The sequence below is a fragment of the Trachurus japonicus genome, chromosome 4, assembly GCF_045865225.1.
Source record: "Trachurus japonicus isolate A0001 chromosome 4, Traja_1.0".
NCBI lineage: Eukaryota > Metazoa > Chordata > Actinopteri > Carangiformes > Carangidae > Trachurus > Trachurus japonicus.
In genome coordinates, this window is record NC_140910.1 from 20,641,543 (window position 1) to 20,654,192 (window position 12,650).

The 12,650-nt window shown below is 39.5% G+C and overlaps 1 protein-coding gene across 2 annotated transcripts; it reads left to right on the top strand.

Annotated features, from left to right (window-relative positions):
• The first annotated feature begins 812 nt into the window (after positions 1–812).
• On the top strand, positions 813–12,362 carry gipc3 (GIPC PDZ domain containing family, member 3). Of its 2 annotated transcripts, none has more exons than XM_085775427.1 (6): positions 813–1,195; positions 5,158–5,343; positions 5,570–5,750; positions 9,568–9,677; positions 10,325–10,406; positions 12,163–12,362. In XM_085775427.1, the coding sequence occupies exons 1-6, from the start codon at positions 902–904 to the stop codon at positions 12,312–12,314; spliced, it is 1,005 nt and encodes a 334-aa protein (XP_085631553.1). In that variant the 5' UTR covers positions 813–901; the 3' UTR covers positions 12,315–12,362. The 2 variants fall into 2 exon arrangements, with proteins under 2 accessions (XP_085631553.1, XP_085631554.1); XM_085775428.1 differs by having other exon boundaries at positions 10,328–10,406.
• Positions 12,363–12,650: the final 288 nt, after the last annotated feature.

Here is a 12,650-nt window from a genome sequence, read left to right on the forward strand (position 1 = left end):
AAGTGATCGCCATGGCAAAACAAAATGGGCATAATTATGCTGATTCAGTCACGGCTATTTATTCACTATTCGAAATAAACAACTGCAAAACAGTTCTGCTGAGGCACCCGCTCCAGTTTGTGTCTTGTTGGGTTGGCCTTTGAGTGCTGGCAGGGTCTTTTATCTGTTTCAGTCTATCTGTCTCAGCTATTTTAAGTGCTTCCATGTGATGTGAACTTACAATCTAGTACAATAAGTTAGGGAACTGATATTAAAAAAACATCTGTGTACCAGCACAGACTCCCTTCAGTGTATCCGTGGGCTGTCAGTGGGGTCAGAAAGGTCAGTGCATCACCAAGGATTCACCCCAGTCCCCAGCAACAGCCTATTGCATTCAATGTGGCCAACGAAGGAGGGCGGGGGGGCACTTACTCCTCACCCCATGATATCATCTTACCTATCACACTAGGACATTGTCTGTTGCCATCTCTGAGCAGCCCTCTGTGGAAGTCAGTTTGGAGATATGTGGCGCATTTTCACACTCTAGAGGAATTTCACACTTTCAGGATCATGTGTGTGCAACTTGTCTTGCAGACAGGCTGATATAGGGAATTAGATTTTCAACTGTGTCAGGTTTATAAAGAAACCTTTACCCGATGTGTTTTGTTTGTGTTCTCTTTGCATGAGTTGCCAGAGTCTCAGGTGTAACACATACAATCCTCGACTCAAAGTGTATCGGGTTTCTACCTGGCAGGACCTGGCTGGCCTCTTCCAGATACAGTTACCAGTCTACTATCATCATTAATTCATCTGTACTCTTCACCACAAAGCGAAACAGGAGGGAGGACAGTGTTTCTCTCCCTGTGAGAGCAGTGCATCACCAGGGCTCCCAGAGGAGGACCACGCACCTGAACTGGGGCCAATGCAGAACGGGGAAGCCATGAGCCCGCAGGACACTAAGGCAGCAGGGGCTGAAGCCATGGAAGAACAGAAGCCTCAGAACCACAGCCAGAATGAAGGGTGTGTGGAGCCCACAGCGCCTCCGCTTCCTCCTCCTTCACCACCACCACCGGGCCCACCAGAATACCCAAGACCCAGGCTCATTTTCCACACCCAGCTGGCTCATGGCAGCCCCACAGGCCGCATCCATGGATTCACTAATGTCAAGGAGCTGTATGCCAAGATCGCAGAAGTGTTCAACATCTCCCCATCAGAGGTACAACACAAACCCAGCTATGCGTGTAAACACTGCAAAACTACTTATTTACATTTCCAATTATGAAAATGATCAAAGAAAATGACTGGTTACATTCCCTTTTTGCATTTCTGGTCTGGCAGGCCATTTGTGGTCTGGCAGGCAAATAGGTGTTAGGTTTCCAGTCTAGGCTTTTTTCCATGATGCAATATTGAAGATCATTTGCCCTCACTACTGTCTGCCAGACTTTGTACTCATATGCGCCTTGACCAGGATCAATAATGGAAACAAATAACCAGATAGTTTTCTGTAGTCAGTAAACACCACACATACTGTAGGACAAAACAATTTACAGTAATGAAAGTGACTTTGGGGCACAAGAAAAATAGATTAAATTTTTGCTTTGAAAGTTACTTAAAAAACAAAAGAAGAGCAGAAATTACTGTAAGATGAATGCAAATAGTTTCATATCTCCATCCTGCAATCTGATAGAAGATTATCAGCATCAAGGGCAGCAGCAATGCTTCATTTAAACTACTACATCAAGGAGCTGATATGGTATAATAAAAGCCTTTCAAAGGGCCTCTACAGGAATGTACTATACAGTCTGAACACAGGCTTGTTTAGTTCTAGTTCTGGGTGTCCAGAAACACCAGATCCTACATGCAGTTTTCCCACATGGTTTTTGTGAACTGCATGTATAAAATTGGCAGTTCCCCTTTCAGAAAATCTGAGATGTCATATTACATTATAAGTATTATTATTATATATATACTCAAATACTATTAAAAGTGAGAGATCACTTAATATATTTCAGGTACTTCCAAAGTTACACAACATTATGGGTCTAAACTGTTAATTTATAGCACTGTAGTGGATCAATTGTAGTTTGGCTTAAACTGCAGTGAGACCAGAATCCTTGAGAAAAGGTTTACACACAACCTTTAGTGGGTCAGGGAGGAGCAAACCAAACTGCAGCCTGACACTGCTGTAAATACTCAACACCACAGGCCACAGGCTCTTTGTGGTACAGACTTTCATGCATGGATATCACACAAGAAGTTAGACTATTTATTTTGCATTTCAGACATTTAGATTATCAGGATCAGCTGGAAGTAGCCTATATCTGTAAGCACAGGAGGAAAATGATTGTTCAGAAAAGACACTATTCTCTGTCTTGTGCTTGTGAACATTTCTTTTGACAGAAATTGTTCTAGGCCTACTGAAGCAGTTATTGGTATCACAGCAATGTATTTATCAACAATTAGTTCTGTTTAATGTCTTTGTTGGTTGTATGAGCAATATTATTCTGCCTTTAAAAAAATATTTGAACCTTTTTTGAATTTCAAGAAAAAGAGATGGTCAACATGCTCAGCGTCTTCTAGTTATGGTAACACACACAGCAACTGAACGATAAGTATTCTGCATTGGCCTCGCTACTTATCAGTAGTATTATGAAGGCCACCATGAAGGCTTGTTTTATCTCTGTATTGCTACTTGCTGTGCATAAATGACTGGAGATGTGATAATGTAATATACATTCCATATACCACAAACCTTGATGATCTTATCAGGTATAGTCATGATGATGTTTTAGGAGTCGGTTTCTTTGCTTGTGTTATGCAAGTATCCAGTCCCAAATACATTTGGAATGACTAACAAGAGGAATAAGTTGATAATGTTTGATTGTAAACAGCAGTATAGTGGCTAGCTCTTCATAAGGTCCTAGGTATATGAGCTGTGTGGCATAGTTTACCTTCAGGCTTTCTATTTAAAATTAACCAATGCAAGTGTTTGAGTCTCACATAATGGAAAATACATACAATAAAAACCTAATTTTGAAAACTTGAGCCTTTTAAGTTGAGACCAAGTCAGACCAGGCTGTTAAACTTAATCTCTCGGCACAATCTCTCCGTAAAGAGAATAACAAGAAGGATAAATAAACAAATAAGCCCTCTTGGCCCTCAAATTGTACATGAATCAAGAAATTATATCTACATTTGAGTGGTTTTGTCTAAAATGATTGTAATTGATTTAACAACTTATACAGTATATCTACAAGACCTTGAACTGCAGTGAGACATTCTATGAGAAATATCAGTCAATGAATTGGTGATAGTGAGAAGTGCAGCAGTTTCCTTGACCTCCTGTGGACTGAACAGCAGCAGCATAAAGTTACAGTACAGCCATAGAGCAGATGCCGGAGAAGACCTTGGACTGCAGTCAGTCTATTCCACTTGCCAAGAGGATTATCATGTGCAATATCTGAGAGGAACTGCTCCAATAGAGATAACAGTTCATTGAGGTTATCTTGAATTTCCGTTATGGATTATAAAGTTAAACATGACCTTTAACTTTAAGACAAATATAAGACCTGGGACAAATATAAGACCTGGGAGATTTTTGAAAAAACAAAACAAAAGCTACTTTAAAATAGTTAAAATAAATAAATAAATAAAAGTTTTGGGGGATATTTTTCCCTTTTTCAAACTAAAACTGTAAAAGTGATTCACAGGATCAATGTTGCAATGTGAAAATGTTGTTCTTGAAGACACATAGCCTACACAGAAGATATGTCTATAAAGGTCTGTACTGCAAGTTGCAACTACTTACTAATATCATGTTATTATGAGAAAAAAAAACATAAACCACTGACAATCCTCTTCTTCTAAAGAACAGGAAAAACCCAGCCGAAGCCAAGATACATGGCTGATACTTACATGGCTGAGTGTTTAAAACTAAGTTTTATTGTCTATACAAAGTCTATACAAAGTTTCTCAATCAGGCATTACAATCATAGCTCATAACAAAATGGCCACAACAGCAAAACTAAATAGTTTGGATCTACTGCCCTCTGGTGTTCTATATTTGTACTGCATATTTCAGATTTTTACAGGCACCATTTGTTTTTTAAAGCAGCAGGAAATGCTGCATAGACAAATAAACAATTAGTCTCACCTTTATGTTGTGCATGTAAATCAAAATCTCACTAAGAGGTGTGATGTTAGTGTTATATAATATGCTTCTGCAAGATGTATAAAAGAGTAGCCTATACTTTTTTCAGATTTTTGCAGTGTGTAGCCTATTCAAAGTTCATTTGTCACTTGCATAATTTGAATGTAACATTGAAAGAAAGAAAAAAACATTTAGGTTTGTTATCACATGCAAACACTCTCTGATGTGTTGATGGTTAATTAATCGCTTGTCACTGTTACCTGTAATCTTTGGGAGCTCTACCATAGCCTATATAGAGTCTGTAGGATTTTCCTAAAAAACGAAACAATATAGCTACTTATATAAAATAAATTCTGCTTAATCATTACTGGCGTCACGGTGGTGATTGTGTCTGCAGAGCCCCGTCTCCCCATGTATGTTTTGGTGTAGTCGGGACTATTCTGGGCGGGGAGTTAGTGTGTTATCCCAAGCCAATGACAGAGCGCAGGTGAAGTTGGGCGTGTGGCGCCATGGGGTTGTATAAAACTGGTTGTCAACAAGCTGGAAGAAATGGCGGATACACACTTAACCAGTGCAGATAAAGAAATACAGTCCGAGTGAGGTGCTGGAGCGTTGGGCCCATACCCACTGTCGCTGGCAATGGGAGCCTTGAGGGTTATGTGACCAGTAGCGCTGATGGTGTTCAGTTGCTATCTTGTGGAGAAGAGTTCCATGTGAACAGCAGTTGAACATGGGTCCGTCCTGACAACTGCTGTCAGGGGCAGGGGTCGTCTGCAGTTGAGCCTGAGAGGTGGGGTGTGGGGCCCAATTTGAATGGAGTGTTTACAAACTGCAATGAACAAACCTACAGATTCTACCTTTTAATCTATCCGTCAAAGTGAAATTTAGTGAAATACACAAACATAATGTCCTCTTTTAGTTCTAGTCTTGCATCCAGATCAAATCATAAATGCTTTTCTATCATCTTTGATTTTCAACTCAAAAATAAAAACACAATGATAGATATTTTCCCTATTTCCTTGCCCCAGATCCTGTTCTGCACCCTCAACTCTCATAAAGTAGACATGCAGAAACTACTGGGGGGACAGATTGGACTGGAGGACTTCATCTTTGCTCACGTCAGAGGAGAAACCAAGGAGGTGGAGGTGACAAAGACAGAAGACGCATTGGGCCTCACTATCACAGACAATGGGGCTGGATATGCTTTCATCAAGGTGATTGACTGGTAGACCATGATAGATTGAAATTTCAAATTGGTTTTCAATGTAAACCTTCTGGAGAGATCATATTGTTCATGATTTTTTTTTTGTCACATAAAACATGAATGGTTACGTTTGTAACAGCTTTAATTGGTTAAAGAACATATTCACCTCTACGGATGTTTTATAATGAGTTTGCTCATTTATATATTCATATGTTTTTCTCCTTTTTGTTTTTAAGAGGATAAAAGAAGGCAGTACTATCGACCGGCTGAAGACTGTATGTGTTGGTGACCACATTGAGGCCATTAATGACCAGAGCATTGTAGGGTGTCGACACTATGAGGTGGCTAAGATGCTAAAAGAGCAACCAAGAGGCATTCCCTTCACCCTCCGCCTGGTTGGACCCAAGAAGGCCTTTGGTGAGTGGAAGATGTTTTGGCTGATTACAGTAACGCACATCAGTTTTACATAGGACATGATGAAAATCTGTCAAAAATGTCTTGTGAGATCAAACGTAATGTTATTTACAATATTAATTGACACTGGGCTAATGCGCTGATAGCATTAACAACAAACAGAGCAGTCACCTCACTGAACACTGCACTTTAAAATGACTTAATACTTTGTGAAATATACTGAATATCTTTTATTTAACTCTGCTGTGTCTTTTACTGTTGATTGTGGTTTGTGTGTTGTTGTCTTTATAATATCTTTTCTAAATAGCACCTCATTTGTGATTCTCTACCTCAATTCTGTCGTTCTCGTGCAATGACAGTAAGGACTTCTGAAAATCTTGAACACAAACCTTTGGATTAAAATCTGTAGTTTCCATTTTTCAGTTTTTCAGTGTTCAGTAGCTACTCCATGGAACACTTTCACATATCATCAGCCAAACAAAAGGGGAGGCATAACTGTCTGGAGAGTACTAGCTTGCTGCCAGTGGATCTGGAATAGTCGTTAACCTCGTAGCAACAATTAATTGAGAAGTATGATGGCGGAGGTTGTTATAATTCAGCCTTGATTATGTGTGATTGTGGATGCTCAAAAGTAGCTATGAATAAACAATAACAACAAAGGCATAGTTAAAGATTTATTTTGTTTCTAGAATTTTCAAATACTTTTTTAAGTGCTCGGAAATTCCAGCAACAAAATAAATCTTTTCAGCTGTAAGTAAAATTGGTTCCTGTTAACCAACTGACTGACTATTTGGTCTGGGTAAGTATGCAGTTAATTGAAAACCAAGTCTTTCGGTGCATAAGTTTTCATTCCCAAAAAATGGCTGCCTGTAAGGGATTTTTCACATTGCAACGGGAGAAGAAATGGAGGCTTTTTTGAGAAGTGAATACTGCACAGTGATGCATTTTAATATTTTAAGGTTTAATTTACATTTACAATTCAACACCAGCCACAAGACATGCTGAAAATAAATTATGCTTTATAGGAATTCAGAAGCAATCATGAGCATCCTCCAGAGACAGGAACACACTTTGTATATCTATGAGAACATTTTTTCCCTCTTTTTTTTGTAAGAGGCATTTGTTTTCCCCTAATTCTGACTTTACACATTGCAGCTACATAGCCTAACATAAATGATTGCCTAAACCCTAAACTGTCTTACTGTAATGCTACACATTTCTCAACTGGTCAAAATGCACTAACTCTAACCATTTAAGACTCAAACTGGCAATCACAAGGGTAATACATGACTAAACAAAATATGAATTTTTATCTACGGATTCTTCCCTGTGTGACTGCAAAGCACATGAAAAAGTGAGATCCCTCATATGAATGTATTCTCTGTGCATGTGCATGTGTGTGTGTGTTTATGTATTGTCATCACTGCAATGTGGGGACCTTCCCACATGTGTGAAAAAAAATGGTCCTCATAAGAATTTGAAAAACATAAACAGAGCAAATCTTGTATTTATTTATGTTTTCATATTTGGAATTACACTAGTTCGTTTTTTTTGCATTTTGAACCCATGGACTTTTCTAGGCACACGCTCTCTATCCATGAGGCCGGCCTTCTTCCGTTTCTCTCACCAGAGATATTCACCTGTCAAAAGTACACTATGTGGTTTGTTTATTGCATCCGTTAAAGGACATGGCAGGCGGAAAACAGCTGTCACTGTCACTGTGTGACTGCAAAGCACATAAAAAAGGTTACTGAGTTCTTGTGTACATGTGTGTGTGAGTGTTGTCATCACTGCAATGTTGAGACCTTCCCATTTAGCCTATGTGAAAAAAATTGGTAAAACTGTTTGAAAAACATAAACAGAACATGTTTTCATATCTCGAATTAAACTAAGAACAGATGAGAAATAAATACTTTTACATATCTTGGTAATGATTGATGGCCAGAGATTGTTATTTTGTATTCTAAACCCATGAACTTTTCTAGGCACACGCCCTCTATCAATGAGGTCGTCCTTCTTCCGCTTCTCTCTCAAGAGATATTTCACCTGCCAAAAGTACACTATGTGGTTTGTTTATTGCATCCGTTAAAGGACATGGCAGGCGGAAAACAGCTTCCCCATTTTTAGAGTGGAAATGTAGGACTGGGTGGTGGGAGCTCAGTCTCACTTATGAGACAGGAAACCAGTTCCATGATCAATGGGCAGACTTCCTGATAAAAATCTGTACCTTAGGGTCCTTCCAACCAACCACACCACTTGCACCAGACGCGAAAATGATACATTGTTTCATTTCTCAGCTCGTAGGCTTTACATTCAGGTGTTTGTTTTCACTCTGGTCCAAACACTGCACCACTGGCAGAGTGTCATGTTTCCATGAGGACTGTCCGGAAAAAAGACCCACGATTTAATAAATCCTAAAAAGGCAGTTGGAGCGGTCTCTGTTCGTTTTGGTGTGCACCCAACCCGAGTGTGACTTTTGTGTTCACACTGACCCAAATTTTCGATCTGAACTCTGCATGTGTGAAAGCACCCTTAGTTCTCTCTAGTTTAATCACACTTAATGTTAAAGAGGAAGAAGAAATTTTGATAAAACAACCTTTATTCACTTGTTCTGAAACTTCATCTGGTAAATTTACTTGAACACATCCCCTCATTTCCCTGTGTAAACCTGCCATAACAAGTTTTACACAAGTCTTAAGAACCGTATTACATACTACATCATGGCCGACTGTCAAATTTGAACACAGCGGAGTAGATGTCATATATAAATCATCCCGAATTCGATTGAACTGTGACTTAACTACATCCCTTATATTAGCCAAAGAGGAAAAATCTAATCAAAAGACTACACATGGCAGTATTACTCTGAGCAAAATGCTCGCAATCCTAACATGCAGATGTTAGCAAACTATAACGTTTTTTATCCTTTCAATCTTAGCTCAGTGAACAGAATTAGCTAATTAACTACAGTTGCCAATGATGGGAATGTCTGGTCAGAGTCGGTGTCTGGTCAAAGACATTCACATAATGGTTAGATAATACATTAGGGGATCACTTAAGTTATTACAGTCTATTCTGTCTTGACAAAATTCCACGGCAATGCACCTAATAGTTCACTCAAAACCAAAAATTGCAACTTCATCGGGACACAACAGTGGCCTCATGGTGACACTTAATGAAAGTTCACTGCATCAACCCAAATAATGTCATGTTCCATGTCCCCAGAGGAACATTGATGCCTGTAAAAGAATTATATGCAGTTGCGTAGGTATTTTAGTCTGGACCAGCATGTGGACCTACAGACCGACCAACATTGGTTTCCTTATAACCCAGCAGCTAAAAATATACACTGATGATGATGAGTCAGCAAGATGGTTGTTACCCCGAACAAAGGAAAAATGCCTGGTAAACTGGAAATCCATGAGTCACATTTACGCTAATATACAACTATTTGTTTACTGGAAGAGTTCTCATCAAGTGAAAGATACATCACTGGCTCCACCACTGTTTTTTGTGAATGAGATACAACGTCAACAACCACTTACTGAACTTCAGGTGCATATTGTTTACTTTAATTATCCTTGACTTACACACTGTATATCAGGACAAATGCCGAGCCATTATCTTGGCGATAAATCCAGGCAGGGGTATGAAATCATTTCTGAAGCTTCCTTGTTTTGGCCGTCCAGTCTACGTGAGTAACCAAAGAAGGGCCTTGTTCAGAAGAACATGCACAATCGTCATCCTAACAGAGCATCAGAGGTCCTTTGAATTTACTATGATTAACTTTTCATCATCCTGTTTGTGTGTGTGTGGTTAGACATGATTGGAATGAGGACCAGAGTGCCAAAATCTAACGAGGGCAAGATGGTGAACGGGAGGGAGACGCTGCGCCTTCGCTCCAAGGGTGCTGCTACAGTTCAGGAAGTGGTAAGTTTCACACGCCCTGCTGAACAATGGCCATGGGAAGTTTAAATTCTGATCTCTCTGTTTCACTATTTCATTTATTATTCTTTGTTCTAAATGATTTATTCATCTTCTCTTTACTGTATGATTTGTAAAATAATGATAAGATATATTTGGGTTTTGGTGAGTGAAACGCCTCTGCATCAAATTTTATTCCCACTTTATCATCAGTGTGCTGAGTCATGTTAACATGCTGCCTGAACTAAACTAAAAAGGAAATCAAATCAAATCCAGTCACAGACTCTAGACAATGTTACTCACCTTTGCCAGCAATGACCTCTTAAGATGGTCTTACTTCCCACACTTCAGAAACCTGCAGATCATTTCATGTAGAGGCTGAGTGGGGTTAATGGTTTTCAAGAAGCAGCAAATTTAGGACATTTTACAAGTAAACACTTGACACTTGAACAGTTTGCATCATCTATAAACTTTGATATATTTATCTAACATGAATCCAAGTGATAAACTGTAGCCCAGAATATCCCTGGCTGCTGCATATTTTGGCAGGAGAGGATGAGCACTCACAAATTTTCTTACACCATATTTAGAACGTGAACACCAGTGAGTTTACACTAACACTGTTCTGTATTGCTCCTTATGTGTTCTGCCAGCAGAACGAGTTTGAAGAAAGGGCCACCAAGAAAGTGGATGACCTGCTGGAGAGTTACATGGGCATCAGAGATCTGGAGCTGGGTAAGACCACCCACAGAACATTTGTGTCCTAAAAAAAAAAAGTAGACATTACTTTTCAGTCCATGTTTGGATGTAAAGATGTAAAACAGTGCTATAGATTACACAAACCCAGAGGTCTGTGGGATTTAATGTGGCTGTATGGTGTGTCATATTCTTCTTCTTCTTCTTTTGTCTGTCTCTTTTTGTCTTTGTTCTCTCAACCTTTGGACATTTAATTTGGCTTTAACTGGTTAATTCCTGCATTTTTTAGGGGGGATTATCTCGAATAATGATGGTTGACCGTTTGGTCTTGATGAGCTGTGCAGTTTTTCTCTAGAGATGACAGCCACATCTCACAGCTGGAAGCTTGATCAGTTATTGTTAGAGGGACACTTGCTTACATTCCTGCAACCCAAAGAGAAGGAATGAGGGGAGCACTCTGTCCTTTCCCAGAAACTCAAGGTCAATGGCCTTCAGGGTTTATATCCAATATAATGTAAAATAGGTCAATGATTCTTCAACCCATCTCTCATCCTGTTCTTTACTTGGAAGCTAGCCTACAAAAATATGTTTGGTTTCCTTCCTTGGTCCAAATGATGAGAAAAATGTTGACCTAGGGGTGACCTAGTTCTGCTTCACTCAGCTACTATGCAACACATTATGTAAAGCATTTAGTAGTAGTGTAACAGTGCATTTATCTTAATATTGCATGTCTTCATGTAAGCATTGGTGAAAATATCTGCATCATAAGTTATGCTGGGAGCAAGGGGGCAGTTGTCAGTCTGAGAAGTGAAGCTCATTTCCGCGTTCAAAAAACTGCAATCCCCTCGGATTCCTCTGGGGGCTGGTGTCAGAAGGGAGCATTCCCCATAGACCCCCATGTTAAAATCGCCGACTTTACATCCTCAGTAAACATGTTAAAAGCCTGGTGTCAGAATGTTTTTTCGTCTCAATCGATAGTTTCTACCCCTGCACACACTCTGAGGGGGGTGAATTTTTTTTTAACTCTACCGTTTTACTGTTATAAGGTTAAAACTCTGGCCAATTAGGGCGTTGAGTGACAGGTCCGAGCAGCTCCGTGGACAGCTGCTTCGAGGCCAGTGGGCGGGTTCTCGGCCGGCCAATCCAACATGGCGCTGTTCAGGCCGCCATATTTGAGTCACAAAAACGACTCCCCAAAACCAATGGGTGACGTCACGGACGCTACGTCCATTCTTTTTACAGTCTATGGCTGGGAGGCATATTTTTATAAATGATTTTGAAGAGATCTGTAGAGATTTGTAGAGCATATCTTTAACATTAAACATTAAATAGAGACCAAACAAATTTTGATGTATGGCACATTCAATGTAAGTAGATAAGAAGAAGAAATCATGGGATAAACAAAATAATCAGTGAATATTCTGATCCACAGGCAGAAATACAAAAAGATTTGATAGAACAGGTTTTCCCATAGAAACAGCTAGTATATGCCTCCCAAAACATTTGTCATTGTGTGCTCTTGGAAAATCAAACAAATGACAGCAAAATGGCAGCACAAGTAAATTTAAATAAACAGGGTTGAATTGTATATTAGTCTGCTCTAGTGAATATCTTGAGTACCCGATGACATTTAGATCTAGATTTATTTTGTCAAAGGGCCGGTTTATGGAGTAAACAAGAAAAAAGATCTTAATGACTTTTTGTTGCCTGCTGCTTTGGGTTAGGGGTTAACCCCCAACATTTACCTTCATTTGGATGTAAAAACTGAAACTTGTGTGTCCCCTTCACTCTGCAGCAACCACCATTGTGGAAGCGGGCAAAGACAAGAAGAACCCAGATGACTTTGCAGAGGCCTTGGACTCCGTTCTGGGAGATTTTGCTTTCCCTGATGTGTTCTTGTTTGATGTATGGGGGGCCATTGGAGACGTCAAGAATGGCAGAATCTGAACATGGAAAAGGAAGCTTTTAACATTGCCTTCCCAGTCCTCACATTATTTTTTTAACTACTGTAATACCACAACAGGGTCTGCAACTTCTCACTTTAAACATCAAACAACAAAAATTAGTCCATAAGCAGATCGCCACTGTGGATGCTTTGAAACATTTTGAAAAAGGGGGGAAAAAAATCAGTGTAGTTTTTAAATAAGGGAGGAAAACAGCAACATTAAAATGACCAAAATAGGTCTTTTTTGAATAAAGATAAAAGTTTTATGCCTCCCTCTGTCTGCATCTAGACCATCACGTAACCATTGGGAAATAGAAACCGTTAGGAAACATGACGAC